The following is a 19,495-nucleotide window of genomic DNA, read 5'->3' as shown; positions in this document are numbered from 1 at the left end:
AAAAAACCCAATATTGTAAATGAGCAAAGATACAAAATAATATACTTTATTTCAGCAACTCATAATGTATTACAAGTTATGTATATCATAATGTATTACAATATTCTTTTCTGAATTTTTTATTTATATTTGTTTCTACAATAAAGATTTTTGCAACCAAACTAAAGCTCTATATTAAAAAAGAACATTTTTGAAACATTTTTAAATGCATATTTAGCAATATATAGATATTTATGGTATCTTGAATTCTATTATTCTAAAAATACAATTACCTATGTCTAGAGCAAATACTATTTATAAAATATCTTCCATTGATGCTTCAATAGTAAGACTTTATACATGACAAGGGGGAGTCATTGGCTACGTCAATATTGCATTTTCTGGTATTGCAGAAAAGAGAGTTGAGAGACAATGACTTTCCTTGAGACCTTTTCAGATTACAGGTAACCTTTTGTAATCTTGCAAGGTAGCAAGAATAACCATCTTTCTTTGAGAGATTCAGATAATATATTTGGAATTCTTTTAAATTTATTTAAATTTATCCATACAATAATAGAGTGGCCAGAGAGAAAATAAATGATTCAAAATTATCCAGAAAGCTTCAAGTTCAAAGGGTACTTAGACTTGGATTGGGAAATCCAGATTCAGCACTTTTAGCTATGACACTATGCTAACTGTATACCGTCTTACATTTTTGTCATCAACTATGAGAATTTATACAACACTATGGTAAAACATTTGGCGGTGTTTTGCATTCTGAGTATCCAAGTAGTCATTTAGAGGTGTGTCAGAGTTCTTTCTGTTTGCCTGTCTAATCTATCTATCTATCTATCTATCTATCTATCTATCTATCTATCTATCTATCTATCTATCTATCTATCTATCTATTTTATTTGCCACCCATCTCAGAGCTCGGTCAACTCTTTATTTATTTATTTATTCATCAGTTTGTATGCTGCCTCGATTACCAAGTAACAATTTCCAAAACCATGAATTTCTAATAAAAATTATATTAGAACTGGAACTTCCTGAATTTTGCTATACATTCTCAGAAAAAGTCCTTTCCTAGAATTATATAATGTCAGCATAAAATGTAAGAATGTTTTTAATTTCTCACTCTTCACAACTAGAAAAAGAAATATTCCACAGAAGATATAACAACAAATTGATTCAATCATTATTACTTAAATTAATAGGATCAGATAATGGAGTTGATGGGGGGTTTATGTCTCTTTTTGCACATTTCCACTGCTTCAGTCTGTTATCTGCCCTTACATATTTGTTAAACCTATATGAGTTTAACCTGGAATAAATAGCATTTCTTCCTCTATTTGTTCACACAATAAACTTGTAAGATTGGTTGAACCTAGACTGGGCCAAAATCATCTAGAGTATTTGAGAGAGGAAACCAGTTTTGAGTCTCCTCTATTTTAACCCTAAATCTTAACCATTAAACACACCAATTCTCCCATGTAGCTGTCATATTCTTTTTCCCCCCATATATTTTATTGATTTTTAAAAAACATAAATCACTTAATAGTTGGTAAACAGTGTGTTTGCTGGGTTTACATTTGAAAAGAAAAATCATTAGTAATTGGTTTCTATAATCCATAATCCACATTATTTAGTTGATTTCCCCTTTTCCCCAAAATGTCTTCTTTGCAAACCTTGAAATAATACAGTTCTTATTATTTTGATAAATAACAGTTAAATATATGATTTTCCCCCAATATTCCTAGAAATAATGATCACATCAATATAATATTTCTTTTCTATCTAATCATTCTGGTTGCCTAATCTCATATCCTGTTACAGTCCTTATTTAGATTTGTTTCTCCCATAAAGTTCAAAGTATTCTTGCTGGTTAAGATTTTCTCAACAGTTAATTACATTTAAAGATTTAAATCCATTTTTCCCATATAAACCATCTCAACACTTTTACATTTCTTAAAGAATAGGTAAAAACAGTAAAGAAAAGGAAAAGAGAGTAAGAGCAAAGAAACATAAAAAGTAAAATACTACTTAAAATATATATTCCTCCTAAGCTAATGTATATTCATTCCCAAAATTTCTTATTCTTTTTAACCATGATTAAAAATATATTTACTTTAAATATTCCATTTAATATGCCTAGTCATGTAATCCTTTAACTCTTATTCAAAACATTTTTTCTTTTTTATACATTATAATTTCCCTAATTTCAGACACAACCCCGGCACAGGGGTTGTTCCTCTATCCTGGTCCTACTTGACCTCTCAGCGGCTTTTGATACCATTGACCATGGTATCCTGCTGCGACGGCTCAAAGGGTTGGGAGTGGGAGGAACTGTTTTACTTTGGTTCTCCTCCTACCTCTCGGGCCGTTCGCAGTTTGTATTGGCAGGGGGACAGAGATCTACCCCAAGGCCCGTCACTTGCGGGGTGCCTCAGGGGTCGGTTCTCTCCCCCCTCCTGTTTAACATCTATATGAAGCCGCTGGGTGAGATCATCTGTGGCTTTGGGGTGAAGTATCACCAATATGTGGATGATACCCAGTTGTTTATCTCCACCCCGAGCCAACCCAGTGATGCCCTTGACGTGATGTCCGGTGCCTGGAGGCAGTGCGGGTCTGGATGAGAAGGAAGAGGCTCAGGCTTAACCCCTCCAAGACTGAGTGGCTGTGGATACCGGCATCTCATATTGTCCAACAAGTTCCATCTCTTTTGATGGGGGAGAGGTAATGCCCCCCTCAGAAAGGGCTCGCAACTTGGGTGTCCTCCTGGATTCACAGCTTAATTTGGAAGATCATTTAACGGCCATGACCAGGGGGCCTTCGCACAGGTTCTCCTAGTGTGCCAGTTGTGCCCCTTTTTGGACTGAGATGCCCTATGCACGGTTACCCACGCCCTCGTCACTTCTCACCTGGATTACTGCAATGATCTCTACATGGGGCTGCCCTTGAAGAGCACCCGGAGGCTTCAACTGGTTCAAAATGCGGCCGCGCAGGTGCTTATGGGAGTATCTCGGTACTCCCATGTTACACCACTCCTGTGCGAGCTGCATTGGCTTCTGGTTACCCTCCGAGTGCGATTCAAGGTGCTGGTAATAACCTTTAAAGCCCTACATGGCTTAGGCCCGGGGTACTTGCGAGACCACCTGCTGCCATTGTCAACCTCCCATCGCCCGGTTCTCTCCCACAGTCAGCCTCCTCAGGCAATGCCGGCTGGCGACCCCCAGGGGGAGAGCTTTCTCTGTGGGTGCGCCGACCCTCTGGAATGAACTACCCCCAGAGCTGCGGACGGCCCCTGACCTTCGGTCCTTCCGCCATGACCTGAAGACCTGGCTGTTCCAACAAGCGGGCCTGGACTGACTACGTTTTTTTTAATTAGGTTTTTTACTGGGTTAAATTGTCTTGCATTTATTACATCTATTATTTAATTCTTTTTTAAATTTTTTACTTTGTGTTTTTTAATTTTTTATGGTTGTGAGCCGACCTGAGTCCTCAGGGAGAAGGGCAGCATATAAATTTAATAAAATCAAATCAAATCAAAACCAAATCTAAAACTTTTCCTTCATCTCTAGGCCATTTCAGCAGTATTACATTACTTATATCAAGAATTAAAATAAAAAGGGGGGGAAAACATACAGTATTATTTAAGGAATTCATCTCTCTTAGAATGACATATGTATTCAAACTCTTTTCTATTTCTTTAACCATATTCAAACAAATGTTTCTTTTTAAAATATTCTCTCTGGTAGATCCCATCATCTATTTTCTTAATTTTCACTTTGATCTTTTTCCTTTGACCAGTATCTTTCTTGATCAATGTGTTTTGCTGAATCAAAAAGGTTTTCCATATATTCATGACTGTTGCTGTAGGTATAAGAAGTAAATCAAATAAAGTGTCTTTATGTGAGGCTTTTGCATTTCCATGTTTCTTGAAAATGTTTTTCTCTTTCTTCTTCTTTGCTTCTCTTATCACTACCTTTCTCTCTGATGTTTTCAACATCTCTACATTCCATTTTATCCAACCTGTTTTTTTGTCCTCAGATTTATTTTGTAGTCTTAAGGGATCAGTTGTTTTTTCCATTTCTTATACATTTTTCCCCACTAGGATTAAATCATGTTTTCTTGCTTTGTTAAGTTCCGTCTTTGAGTCTCTATTTTCAATTTTATGTCTACTTATTTGTTTTGTCTGTTCCTTCTCTGTTGTTGTTTCCTGGAAGTTTTTTGTTGTAAAGTTAACTTAGAGATAGATTGATTTATATTTTCAAAGTTATTTTGGATTTCTTTGTGATTTGAACTCAGTGTTATTTGAATTAATTGCAGTATACTACATCTCTCCTCCTGAGAGGTATTTATGTTTTCTTGGTGTGTTCTGTCTGCATGTCTCTGATCCATTATGGTCAAAAGTTGGAGTTTTCCTTCTTATCTGCAAATAGCTTTAGAGTCCTGGTTAAATAGATATTTGTAATCCAAAGAGTTCAAAAAAGACTTTTTTTCTAAAGTTTATAATTCTCTGTCTGCAGCCCAGATTGTAGTCTTTTTTTGTCACAGCTGTTCTTTATTATTAAAGCTTTGAAGGTCACAAACACAGATTAGCTTTTCTCAGGTTTTGGCAAGTTCTCTATGGAAATCATAGCTGTCATAATCTTCATCCACCACTAGGTGTCAGGCTCTATTTAGTTTTCAATATGAACAATGGTCTTTAAAATGAGAGTCTTAACCATTCAACAGTCTTAAACTTGGACTTCCGGGTGGCAAGGCTCCGTCGATGGCGGTCATTTTTGACCGTCAGCCCCGCTGTTCCGTTTAAACCGCAAAAACAGCGACGATCAGCTGTTTCGCGCTTTGGGAATCCCCCCTTCAGGAGAAGGGGGGGGGTGAGTATTCAGGCAAGAGGTAGAGCTCCCCTAGACCCCCAGAACTTAATCTGGGGGTTGAAGGGTGAGAGCTCCCTTGGAGCCTGAATCAACTCCAGACTCGGGACTCTTCTGTTTCAAGGCTTTGGAACAGAACAGGATGCTGCAACCATCCCTGCTTTCAACAGTGTATTTTGGATTACTTGGACGCAGGCAGAGCTGAGCGGGAGAATACAGAAACAGCATGTATATGATCTTTAACTCCGGTTTAACTTAAAAGAAGGGGAGGAAGATGGCGCCAGAATAACTTCTGAGAGAAAGCATGAAGTACAAAAGAACAAGGAAAATAAAATAGAAGCAAGGGGAAGACAGAAAGTAGATTTTTAAAAGTTGTAAAAGACTTTGTTTAAAACATTTGAAGTTGGTTCAAAGATGATTTAAGAGACTTGGCTATTTGACAGTGAAGCAACAAAGTTGCAATTAGTGCAGAAAAGTGAAAGTGAGAAACGAAAGTAAATTGGGTGTTAAAATGGCTTCCAAACCACCTAGATTCCCTGCTTCTAAAGGTGCGGGGGCTTCACCAGTTCAACAATCTGGTCTTCAATCACTGATGCCACCCCCTGCAGCATCTGCACCCACATTAACATTGAAAGATTTGCAAGATGCTTTAAAACTCCAATCTGAGCAAATATCTGAGCAAGTGGCAGAGCTTATTAATGAGAAAAATAAAGAAATAAGAGAGGACATTTTGCTGGCACTTCAAGGACTGACAGTCTGTATTGAGAATCTGGATGATCATGTGGAAGAAGTCAATCAAAATAATTTGATATTGGAAGCCAAAGTCAGTGAAGCTGAGAATAAAATGGAAAAAATCGATGATGAGATGGTGATGATACAATAGAGGGACATGGAGTTTGCTTTGAGGATCAGAGGTCTGAAAGAAAATCCACAAGAAAATTTGGAGGAAATAGTGGCAAAAGCTGTGGCGCATATTTTGGGTTGGCGAGTTGAAGATGTTATATTGGAAACAGATAAAATATTTTGCGTCAACTCTTGGATTGCTAGGCAAAGAAAATTGCCAAGGGATGTGGTTGTTTATTTTACAAAGAGAACAATCAGAAATGCGATTATTCAAGCTTTTTATAACAACAGATTTAAAGTGGCTGATGAAGAGATTTTAATTCTGAAAGAAATTCCACCAAAAACTTTAAGAAGGAAAGAATTTGGTTTTTTTGGCAGATGAATTAAAAAAACGACAGATTCAGTTTAGATGGGAGATACCAACCGGGATAGTGGTGAATTATGTTGGCACAAGGTATCGTCTTAATACAGTTCTTAAGGCCCGAGACTTTTATTGCAATATACTGAAGGCAGGCTCACCGCCATCCCCAGAAATTAAAAGGAGGAAAAAGAAGTGTGAAAGACACAATTGGAAGGTACACAGCGAGATGAAGAAATCACCTCGCTGATTTCAAAAGAAGCACAGCAAACTTTGGAAATTGCGCAGCCTTGGTCCCATTAGAAGATCCAAGGTCTCAAAGAGTGACAAGAGCTGCAACTAGACGCAAGGAGCAACAACAACAACAGAAACAATATTCCACAATTACAACTCAAGAATCTACTAATATAGAAGCAGTGGGAGGAGCGAGACCAAAGAAGTAGATGTTTGTGAATCTGCAAGATACGCTCCGAAAGCTTCACGTCGCAAAAGATGTTGACAAAGTTCCTGACATGGAATGTTAATGGTTTAAATTCACCGCAAAAGAGAAAGAAAATATTTCAGTACCTGAAACAATTTTAAAATGATATTATATGCTTGCAGGAGACGCATATTCATGTAGCTGATCAAAAATATTTGATAAACTCTAGATTTATTGCATCAGTTTATTGCATCTGCTCCAGAAAAGAAAAATGGTGGTTATTTATGTGAAGAAAAATCTAACAGCCAATCTAATTGAAGCAGATAAACAAGGAAGATACGTTACAATTGAACTCTTAATAGAAGGAAAGAAAATACTTTATATGCACCTAACCAAGAGCAAGGAGAATTTTATAAACTTTTACATAACAAAATAATTCAGTGGGATTATAAATCGTGTATTTTAATGGGAGACTGGAATGGAGTGCTGGATACACAAAAAGATAAAAAAGGACCTTTTAAATCACGCTAAATTGCCTAAATCCTTCTTTGACATGACAGACAATTTGGAACTGAGAGATGTTTGGAGAGAACGAAACATGGATGAAAGAGATTTTACTTTTTTTTCTGACAGACATCAATCCTTTTCTAGGATTGATTTTGTAAACTACTGATTTTTTCCCTAGGGTTAAGAAGATCAAGATATGTCCAAGAACCTTATCAGACCACAGTCCAGTATGGATGGAATTGGACAAGGAGAAGGGAGATAGATCTTGGAGGTTAATTGAAAACTTGTTTAGATATGAAGAAAATTTGGAAGAATGTAAAAAACGAAAGAATTTTTTGTTATAAATATGCATAAGGGTACACCCATTGAAATGGTCTTGGATGCAAGTAAAGCTTATATGAGAGGAGTGTTAATATATTTGAATAATAAATATAGACATAGATTGGAATATAAGCGTAAAGAATTAGAGGAGAAAATAAAGATGAAAGAGAAGGCTTTTATTTTGGATTCATCTAATAAAAGGTTGAAAGAAGCAATTAATTTGCTAAGAGGGCAGTTTGATATGCTGATGGCAGATCAAGTGGCAACCAATTTACGATATGTCAAACATAATACTTTTTATAATGCTAATAAGCCAGGTAGATGGTTAGCTTATTTGTTAAGGAAAAAACAAAAATCACGTAACATAGATAAAGTAGAATATAAGGGTAAAGAGGTGTTTCAGCAAAATCTTATTAAAAAGGCAAGGGATATAACTCAAGGTTTAGATATAGATAGGTATTTACAAGAAGTGAATATCCCTATACTTACACAGGAGCAGAGGGAAGGGATGAACCAACCGATAACTGCTGAAAAAATTATTTTAGCACTTAAACAATTAAAAGTGGGTAAATCACCTGGAACAGACAGTTTGACGGCCATTTATTATAAAAATTTACAATTAGAGTTGGTGGAACCTTTAAAAGAATTATTTAGGACAATTCAATCTGGAGGGGAAGTGCCTCCATCATGGAGAACAGCATTCATATCATTGATTCCAAAGGAAGATCAAGATCTTACCCAACCAAAAAATTATAGACCTATATCACTCTTAAATACAGACTATCAGATATTTGCAAAGATCTTAGCAAATAGATTAATGAAGGTTATGCAGCAAATGATTTATAGTGATCAAACAGGATTTATAAGTGGTAGACAAATGAAGAGTAATGTGAGACATATTGTAAACCTATTAGAATATTTGGAAAGAAATAATCAAGTCCTTGCAGTGCTTATTTTCTTGGATGCTGAAAAGGCGTTTGATCAATTGAATTGGCAATTTTTATTTAAAGTTTTAGAGAAGATGGAGTTTGGCAATAAGTTTTTACAACCTATTAGGGCAATATATCAGAAGCAAACAGCTCAAATAACAATTAATGGTAGTTTAACAGAAGCTTGTAAAATTGAAAAGGGTACAAGACAGGGATGTCCGTTGTCACCATTGCTGTTTGTTTTAACATTGGAAATATTAAGATACGTGACTCAAATAAAATAAAGGGAATTAAAATTAAAGATCAAGATTATAGATTGAGAGCGTTTGCAGATGACTTGGTTATTACATTAGCTCAACCGACTCATTCGGTTATAGATTTAATGGAAATAATTTCGCAATATGGGCAAGTTTCTGGATTTAAGGTTAATAGACAAAAAACTAAAATTTTGTCTAAAAATATGACTATGGAACAAAAGGTAGTTTTAGAAAAATTAACAGGATTTGAGATAGCTAAAACGATTAAATATTTGGGGGTATATCTTACAGACTCAAATGTGAAATTATATAAAAATAATTATGAATTGTTATGGTTAAAAATACAAAAAGAATTAGATAGTTGGAGGAAACTACAATTGTCTTTATTGGGAAGAATTGTAGCAGTTAAAATGAATGTTTTACCAAAATTTTTATTTTTGTTTCAAATGATACCTATACTTAAAAAAGATTCAAATTTGAAAGAATGGCAGAAAGGCATTAATACATTTATTTGGGCAAGGAAAAGACCGAGAGTAAAACTCAAGATAATGCAAGATATACGTGAAAGAGGTAGTCTTAAATTGGCCAACTTTAACAGAAGGAAGATTGTTGAATATTGAGGGACATGATTTATTATATGGCTGGCATGAATATTTATTGTATGATAAAAAGGTGGATAATATCTTTAAGACACATATATTAACGTATGCCCTGTTGCGAGTTTGGAAAAAATATTGATATAAGTTAAATTATAAAATACCAATTTGGGCAATACCTAAGCATGCAATAGAAAATATAAGTCTGGGATTCAAACACGATGTGACTACATATAAAGATATTCTTAGACTGGAGAGGAATGTATGGCAATTAAAGCCATTTAATATTTTAAAAGAAGGGAAAATAGTACAAACTTGGTTTCAGTATGGTCAGATACAAGCTAGATGGAAAGAAGATCAGAAAATTGGTATTACAACAACAGGTGAAAATTTGGTAAAACAAATTAGAGATCAAAGTCAAGCACATATAAGAAGGATATATAATGCATTGATAGAAATAGATTCAGAAACGGAACTTGTCAAAGATTGTATGATAAAATGGGCCCAGAATATTCAAGAGCCAATAACGATGGATGTTTGGGGGGAAAATTGGGTCAGAAATGTAAAATTTACACAGGCACAAAATTTAAGAGAAAATTTTTATAAAATGTTTTATAGGTGGCACTTAGATCCTAAACAATTAGCATGTATGTATCCAAATTATCAGCCTAAATGCTGGAGGTGTGGTTGTGAGGATGCAACCTATTACCACATGTGGTGGACTTGTAAAAAAGTTAAAGCTTTTTGGATTAAAATTTGGTGGAATATGCAGAAGATATTTAACAAAAAGATAAGGTTTACCCCACACTTATTCTTATTGGGTATTATTACTGATTGTACTGTTATAGAAATTAAATTGATGTTGAATTTAATAACGGCAGCAAGACTTTTGGTTTCGCAATATTGGAAGAAGGAGGAACTGCCTACTATAGAAGAGTGGACTTTAAAAGTTTCAAACTTGGCAGAAATGGCAAAAATTTCAGCATACCTGAAAGAACAATCGCAACAGAGATATATTTTGGAATGGAGAAGATGGATTGAATATATTCAGAATAAATATGGGACTAAAAAATTTCATCTAGCATATGAATGAATATTAGAATTATAAGATGTACTATTATTTACCTATGTATAAGGGGAGTTAAAGTGCAATAGGATTTAAAGTGTATTCACAGTTGGTTAGAATATTTTAGTTTAAGCTTGTTAGAGGCAATACCCTGTTTTCAGCTCTGGGAAGTCGGGGGGAGGGATGGAGTATATTTAAAATGTACTGTAAAACTTTTCAATAAAAAAAAATCTTAAACTTGTCCAAAGTTAAATTTTAGCTTTCAAGTTTTATAAATTTATTTCACTATCACATATTTTGATCCTCCATAGAAATTTTTATTCACCACTTCCATTAGTATAAGGATGGGGCGGAAGTCCCCTTGCTTCACTTTCGGAGGTATTTTGCTTCTTGGGGATCTTTTCCAGGAAATTAAGTGTAGGATAGAAAAGGGAATATCAGATTTCTCAACCAGTTTCAAGCACGCTGTTTACTGTAGTTCTGGTTAGTTCTTTTGGACTCCTGTTGCAAGTAGCTTGGGCTGATCGATGAAATACAGCCTTTCTCCTGTTGGGTTAGAAGGCTTTCCCCAAGACAAATAGAACGACTACTGTCATTCCAGAATCGCCAGGGCACCCTTCTTTCTTCACTGCCTGTCCGGGGCGGCTTGGACCCATTAGGGTCTCCAGGCAGGACGAAATTGCAGTGGTCCACAAGCCCGCGACTAGTTGCTACTGCGCAGGACCGGAAGTCCGTAGCTGTCATATTCTTGTGTTCTTCTGGGCCACTGTGTCCTTAAGAAGCCTCTGGACAGTTCTCTACATAGGGATTCTTTTCTATATATCTGCATGTGATGGTTTGTCTGTTAGTGCCCCTCCTTCCCATGCATTTCATTAAAGCAGAGGAATTCTTGAATCAAAAACATACACAAGCCAACCACAAAACGTACCTATAGTGCACCCTTAAAACAAGATTGCATCAGAATTCAATTTAATGCCATGCGTACATTCTTGAATTATCATGATTTCAATAGGGACAGACTTGTCTTACTTGTTTATATACAGTGGGATTTATAATTATAGATTTCGCTCCACCTGGTAAAAAACTGTACATTTCCTTGTTAGATAAAAAAAACTGCTCAAGGAAAATAAACCCATATAATCATTCAACATGCACAAGAGGAAAAACATTTCCCTCTTGTCTTATGTGCCAATTCTTCACACATAACAACTCCAGCACTTCTTTTGGGGCAGCATTTTCTCATCATATCTAATTGTGATTGGCTTCCTCTAGCCTTATTCACACACATGCATGTGCACAAAACATATTAATTTTATATGATGGACTAAAATATATTTTTTAAAAAAATAACAGGAAGCAACAGGATGCATAGTCTATTTGTTGTAACCATCATCTGAAGTGGTGTGTTAATAGTGCAGAATTTATTTTGCTACGTATTATTTCTTCTTATTTCTAGTCAATGTTTCAATCCATATTCAGGAAAACAACTCTGACAAAGAATACACCACAGTACCATGTGAGTGTTTTCAGATCTCAGAGGTAATAAAAATGCAAACATCTGGCAAATAACTCATTCTCTTTTTACAATTTGCAATCTAAATCCTATTTCACAGGAAAATCGTTGTGTCCAATTATATTTTAAAACAGCTTCCAAATAGCTCTACTTAATGATGAAATTCTGCTTCAATAGTGGCTGCCAGGTGGGCCACAGAGATTCAGTCACATCCTTTCCCTTCCCATCAGCTCTGCTCAGGATTTCTGCCTTCTCCCTACCATTAGCAGGAGGAAGGCAAGGATTTTAAAGAAGATTATTGAAAGAAATGTGGGTTCACTACCTCCCCTTCTCAAGCTGGAAAGCAGTGATTCTGAATAGATTCTTTGGATGTGGAAGCCTTGCCCTCCTCTTTCCAAGGGATCGTTCTAACACTGTGCTGATTCTTCACTGCCGTTATCATCAAGTGTCTGATTATTTGGGTTTTGAGAGGAAGCAGCTAGAGTACTTTGGATCATATCAACCACCCTGTGAGATGGGATAAGTTGAGAGACAGTAACTGGCCCCAAAGACTCCTAACCAGCTTTTATGGGAGGCCTAAGATTCAGGGTTTTTTAAAATAAAATTATTATTATTTCTATGCAGTACATTTACCACGCTGCCAGGCTAATTCTTTCACTGATTTCCATCTCTGAGGTAGTATTTTGAAATTGTTTTTCTGTAAGCAGAAAGTATAAAACTTTAAAGTGATGTTTACATTGTTTTAGCGCTGTAGTTTGTTTCATGAGCCTAAGCACCCAAGATCAGCAGGGAATTATGTGCTTCCTCTTCAGAATATGCAATCTTGTCATTATATTCAGGACTAAAAATGAAGTTTATTCCAATTCTAAGTAAACTAAACCTAATCGACCAATTTTGGTAGCACCGGCATCTATATTTTACTAAATAATCTCTAAATTATACTGACCTGTAACACATGAGGGAGTACAGAATATTTTTATGATATAAAATTTTAAATGGAAATTTTAAAATTCAAAGTAAGATAATTTTATAATGGTTTTACCAATATTATAAAGTCAGGCAAAAGAGCAAATTGAACTAGTGCTCACAACAAATGAAAGCCATTTGATATTTGATATTTCTTATGTATCTCTTTACAGATACTCTCAATTGATACTTAATGGGAAAGGGCATTATAAGATTTTATACCCACACTCTACATCCTAGGTGCTTGCAATGTCAGAATAAAACATAGTACTGTGTTAAGTACTGGGCAAAATACATTATTGTCCTTCACAATACAGTACTATAAGGGTCTGGAAAAAGTGAACAATTACCGGTAACTGCAAGTTTTGTGTTAGTTAACCTTCAGGATACATCTTACTTATAAAACCAGAATCTTTCTTCACCTTTTTCCTGGATATCCTATGCAACTATTTCCACACTTCAGGCTTAAGCTTTTTAAACCTCTCACAATCTCTTCCAAAGCAAGAGATTTTTAAAAGCCATTTGCTATATGGAATAAAAGTTTGCAAAAATTAAATAACATTATTGAGGTTTTAACTGTGCAAGCACATGTATTGTGAAGAAAATGTTGTGGATTAACATCCTTAGTAGAACTTACACACTCTATTTTTAAAAACAAAAGCAGATTTGCTCCAATTGAATCTTCTCTAAACATAAAGACAAATAATTTTTTGAACATCTGAAAAGATGAACCACCATATAAACATATGTTTAGGTACACAGAAATAGCAAAATGTTTGTTCACCCGTAATTTAATTACCTTTATAGAGACAAATAATGCATTAATGCCAAGATTCTCTACACTCTTAATTTTTAGCTATAGCAGACTTAGAAAAGAGTTAGTATTTCAAATTGTAATGTGATAGCACCTGTCAGCTCTGAAATTCTTTTACACAGATGGGCCCCATAAGCTTGAATATTTTTATATTACCAATATATTTTATAATCACATGGAAGTAAAGGGACATTTAGGAGCTAGAAACCTGATCAATGTTAGCAATGGGAAGTTATTAGAAGTTTATAAATTCACTCTTGAAAAATAAAATAAATAGAAGTCTTTAGAATTTGTAGCTCTAATGTGAATTAGGAAAAAAAAGAGATGGTCTCAGAGAGCATAAATAATGCTTTATTTGGAGAGAAGGAGAACACGCAATATGCATTTCCAAAGATTCAGTAAGATAAAGCGCAGATATTGGTTACATCTGCTTTCCAGACAAGAGAACAGAAGTATTTTCCTTTGCATTTTTTTATTACTCTTAGCAGTCATAAATCCTGACTGTGCTTCCATTTATGGGATGTCTGTCTCAATCTAAAGGGGGAGAAAACCCCTGCTTGTATTATTCAACAAAATATAGAGTATAATCCTCCAAACACAGAGAGGTTATTATTTTAAAAAAGGAAAATGGCAACTCTACTTGGAACATCTTACATCCTGCAAGGATAGCTTTTAATACTATCAAACAACAACATCTGCCTATCCTTGGGAAGGACTTGAGAGCAATAAAAATGCCAAATCCAGTCTGAACACAGGGTTGACTGTGCCATCAACCACAATAATAATGCTTCACACTTCCTCTTCTATTGCCAGACAACTCTATAGTTGCAGAGAGAAGCCGCAAGAGCTTTTGTATATTTTGCTGTCAATAAAACAAGAGATAGTTTCTTTGGCATACTGTATTCTGTTGCAAAAATTGTGAAGTGCAACCTTGGCTACAAGATTACTTTTCCCTACTTGTGACTTCCAGGGTTAGCTCTTTCCCTAACTGTTCTCTTCTAGTTCTTGTGAGCAGTTCACACTGCTATCTAAATCTCCCCTTATTTTGCCTTCCAGAGACCCAAAGACTTCCTCAATGTCTATCCAGATTCTCAGTCATCCAGGTGACGTTTGTCCCAAAGGTGCTTTTTTTTTCATTGAGGCAACTGGACTTTCTTGATTTTGTTTGAAGACGTTTTGCTTCTCATCCAAGAAGCTCCTTCGGCTTCTTCTTCGCTTCCCCACCCTCCAGTCAGAGCTTGAAGGAGCTTCTTGCACGAGAACGTCTTCATAAAAAAAACACAAAAAAACCAAGAAAGTCCAGTTGCCTCTTGAAAAGAAAAAAAGAAAGAAAAAAAAAGCACCTTTGGAACAAAAAGACTTCTTCCTCTCTCTACTAAGAACCTGGGCACCGATGTCTCTTCTTCTATGAGGGGCACTTGCCCCACTGGTTTTAACAGAGATGGAAGAACTGGTTTCGCTAACCCCGGGGCGAGAGTCATCCTCTCCCCACAGCAAACTCTCCCTTCCCGACTCGTAGTATGGAAAATCCCCAAGGTTACTTTTCCCACACTGGGACGGTCCGGATCTTTGGACTATCAGTCATAACGCCCCAAAACATCAATTTTCATATAGAGGGAACTTGAGGGAATGCTAGCGCAAAACCTTCGGAAGGCGCCGAGCTGTTTCCGCTCGGCTCGTGAGGTCCCCGTCGCGGTCCCCACCACCCCTCCGGCTCTCGCCTCTTTCTCCTTCCCGCTCCGGGGCCCCGCGCCTTGCTCTGCCCTGCCGCGCCTTCTGCTTCTTCGCCACCCACCTGGCTGCTGCTTTCGGCGGGCAGGTTCCTCAGCAGAATCTTGCGCCTGTTGCTCAACTCCCGCCTTGTGCTCTGCAGCCTGCGGGCGATCTCCTCCCGGGACAGAGCGGGGGGCTCCCCACCCGCCCCTACGGCGGGCTCCCCCGGAACCCCGAGCGAGTCGGAGTCGGGGTCGGACCCGGCGGATGCCGCCATCTTGCCGGCCCAGAGGCGAACGCACGCTCTCCCTCCGCCAGGGGAAGCCGGTGGGCGGGAGGGGAGCCAGGGCGGGCTGGGTCGGAGCGGGAGGGGCAAGGGAAGCTCAGCAGCCGGCGGTGGTCAGCCTGAGGCCGCCTGGGACACACACACAAAAAAAGCGCCAGGCGGGCTCGCGCGCCTTCGCTTGCCCGGGCTTTGGAAGTTCCTGGCCGGGCTCTTGCTCGCCTCTCTTGACCGGGAAGGATGCCTTGCAGGGCGAAGGATTCCGCGCGTCGCGGTTTTGGCTCGGGGTCGCCTACGAAAGGAATGAGGCGCCTTCCGCGCCCCTTTAGAAATCCCTCTTAGCCAGCTCTTGAATTATCCAGCCGCTTTGGATGCGTTAGAAAGAAAGGGTTGCATCCGCCGGCGGAGCAATAGTTTGACACCTTTCGCTCCTTAAGAGCTGCGGGTCAAGGCAAGGAAGGGAGGTGACACTCGAGATGGCACGATGAAGGGAAAACGTTGCCCTCGGAATGGCGCGGGGCGCCACGTGGGAGGCTAGTCCCTTGAAGGGAAAGTGGATTGATCTTTCACCACAGCTAGCATATTATATAGGATATTATATATATATATATATATATATATATATATATATATATATATATATATATATATATATATATATATATATATATATATATATATATATATATATATATATATATATATATATATATATATATATATATATATATATATATATATATATATATATTCCTAAGTCGTGTTTTTCCTCCCCAATGCACTGCGAGACTTGGGAAAGCATTTGGAGTTTTTAACGCTTCAGAAGGAGAAAGCGTTAAGAACAGGGAACAGCTGTTTTTAAAACTTCTTCACAGTTACAGACGTTGACCTTCCCTCGCTTTTTTTGTTATTTAATTGGTGGGAGGGGAAAAATAATTTAAGGTTTCTGAAGAATGGAAACAGATTTGCAGACATGCACATTTTAGCAAACTCCGCAAAAGCTTGGGGATAATAAATGCGTTCCTCCACCCTCTTGGTAAAGTAACGTAGCGTTTTATATTAACTCTGTAGAGATCCCTCTGCCTGCATTGTTAGGTTTTACTGTAGCAACAAACGCAGGTTAGAACCTCTGGGTAGTATCAGGTGACAGGCTGAATTAATTGACCTTGAACACCACCCTCATATTCATCATAACTAAGGAAATCCTTGTATTTCAACAGCTGTCCTAGAAGAGGATGGAAATAAAATAAACAGCTGGCAAACAATCATTTGCACAGGTGGCCCAAGAGGCTTTGTCACTTGCCTCTAGCCAGCAGATCAACTACAGGTAGTCCTCGACTTACAACAGTTCATTTAGTGACTGTTCAAAGTTACAACAGCCCTGAAAAAGTGACTTATGACCATTTTTCACATTTACAACTGTTGCAGCATCTCCATGGTCACGTGGTCAAAGTTCAGACACTTAGCTACTGAGTCATAGTTATGACGGTTGCAGTGTCCCAGGGGGTCATGTGATCCCCTTTTGTAATCTTCTGACAAGCAAAGTCAATGGGGAAGCCAGATTCACTTAAGAACTGCAATAATTCACTTAACAACTGTGGCAAGAAAGGTCGTAAAATGGAGCACAATTCACTTAGCAAATGTTTCACTTAGCAAAAGAAATGTTGGGCTCAATTGTGGTCGTAAGTCGAGGACTACCTGTATAGGTAGCCCTTGACATTCAACCACAAATGGGATTAGATGTTGTTAAGCAAGACGGTTGTTAAGTGAAAGTTTTTTGTTCGGTCCCTAAGTCATGTCCAACTGTTTGGACCATAGCATGCCAGCCCCCTCATCCTCCACTGTCTCTGGAAGTTTGCCCAAACTCACTTTCATCAATGATACTATCTAACCATCTCATCCTCGGCCATCCACTTCTCCTTTTGTCTTCAGTCTTTCCCGTCATCAGAGTCTTTTCTAACAAGTCCCCTCTTCTCATTTGGTGGCCAAAATACTTGAGCTTCAGCTTCAGTATCTGGCCTTCCAAAGGACAGTCAGGATTGCTTTCCTTTAGGATTGACTGATTTGACCTCCTTGCAGATAAGGGACTCTCAAGAGTCTTCTCCAACACCACAATTGGAAACCATCAATTCTTCGACACTTAGCCTTCCTTATGGCCCAACTCCCACAGTCATATTGTAACATGACTGCTGCGAAAACCATCCCAATTTTACTTCCTTTTTTTTGCTGCCATTGTGAAGTGAATCAAGGGTCATTAAGGTCATTAAGGGAATCCAGCTTCCTCCATTGACTGCTTGCCAGAAGATGGCTGGGAAGGTCACAAATGGCAATCACATAAGCCCAGGACACTGCAATAGTTGTAAATACATGCCAGTTGCCAAGTGCCCAAATATTAATCATCTGTTTCTGGGGATTCTGCAACAGTTTTAAGTGTGAGGATCAGTTGTTACTTTTTTCAGTGCCATAATTTTGGTTATTAAATGAATAAAAGTTGTAAGTTGAGGACAGCCTGTATGCCTTGGCACCTTTCTTCTTTTGTGTCCCTATGACCCTGCCTTCAATCACATTCCCAGGCCAGGAGTGAAAGAATTAAATTATCCTTAACCTAACAGGTGGTAAAATAATATTTTTCTCCCTTGTTTTAACAACAGCCATGGCAACCTCAAAATCTGTCATGTTTTGTCACCTCTAGTTTGGAGGAGATTAGATGAGATAGGAAATCAGCAGTGTATAGTTTCTGCCTACTCCGAGTTGAGTGTACTGTATAGTATTTCAACTCATCAATGGAGATGAGTTGTAAGGCACAATTGGCTGACTGGCTTTAGATTTAGTACGTTGTGTGAACCCAGACACTTATTTAACAAATTATGATGAAAACAAATCATGACTTAGCCATTTGTACTGCACTTCAATGCAAAAGCACATGGCTTTGTAGTTCAAATAGCGTTAAATAAAATTGGATCCCTTTTCATGCACCAAGATACTTGTTGGTAACTAACATTAATATTTGGGATTGGCACTTGTATTTTGGGGGAGTCATTAATCAGACACTTGAGTGTGGCTACATCAGCCAAAGATTGTTGAATCCTCTCTGCAGGAATTGCTATAATCTTGATTGCATTGATCCCTTCTGAAATCAAACAAAGGAGAATCTGTAACATTCCTAAACAAACAGGCTCCTTGCCTAATTGGTTATTTACCACAGCTGCAAATTGTACATGGCCCATATTGTTATAGATTTTTATTGGTATTCCTTCAGTTTAGACCAGCATGTCTATAGGTAGTCCTTGACTTACAACTATTCCTTTAGTGACCAAAGTTACAATGGTACTGAACAAAGTGACTTATGACCATTTTTCACATTTACAACTCTTGCAGCATCCCCACGGTGATCAAAATTTGAATGCTTGGCAAATGGCATGTAATTTAAGATGGTTGCGATGCCGGGTCATTTCATCACCTTTTGCGACTTTCTGACAAGCAAAATCAATGGGGAAGCCAGATTCACTTAACAACTGTGTTACTAACTTTAACAACTGCAGTGATTCACTTAATGAACGTGGCAAGATGGGGGAAAATTCATTTTAACAGCTGTCTTGGGCTGAGAAAGCCAGAGAACTTCCATGGCTGAGGAACTCTAATACCTTAACCACTGTGCCACGAACAGCGACATTATTATTAAGTTGGGCTTCAACACACAGTAATGCAAAATTAAATTATTCATATCAATAAGAACTTAGATAGGCCAATCATATGGATTAGCATGGTGGAAAAATAAGACCAACATGAACTAATAACCATTACAGGTGACCCAAAAATTCTGTATCGGAATGTCTGACCCACAGAACTGCTTGTGTTGGATAGTCCATGCCTAACCTGAACTAATGTATCTATTTCAAATGCTTCCATTCATTGGAAACATACTGGTATAGATTGAAATGTTCATTTGCTTTCATCTGTCTATCCATCCATCCAATATAGCACAGGTGTCAAACTTGATCACATCATGTGACGTATTTTTTGCCTTTAAGAGCCAGGGTGGACATGTT

At 37.6% G+C, this 19,495-nt stretch overlaps 1 protein-coding gene across 2 annotated transcripts in view; it reads right to left on the bottom strand.

The window, feature by feature from the left end:
- The window catches only part of RAVER2 (ribonucleoprotein, PTB binding 2), a 52,919-nt gene extending 37,422 nt beyond the window's left edge, over positions 1–15,497 (bottom strand). For both annotated transcript variants that reach the window (XM_083359905.1, XM_083359906.1), the window contains exon 1: positions 15,246–15,497. In XM_083359905.1, coding sequence (XP_083216031.1) covers positions 15,246–15,440 — 195 coding nt within the window. In that variant the 5' untranslated portion in view covers positions 15,441–15,497. The remainder of the gene's footprint in view (positions 1–15,245) is intronic.
- Between the last annotated feature and the right edge of the window lie 3,998 nt (positions 15,498–19,495).

This window comes from Vipera ursinii (assembly GCF_947247035.1).
Source record: "Vipera ursinii genome assembly, chromosome: 3".
Taxonomy (NCBI): Eukaryota; Metazoa; Chordata; class Lepidosauria; order Squamata; family Viperidae; genus Vipera; species Vipera ursinii.
The sequence above is the reverse complement of the archived record's forward strand: the minus strand, read 5'-3'. Positions and strand labels throughout refer to the sequence as shown.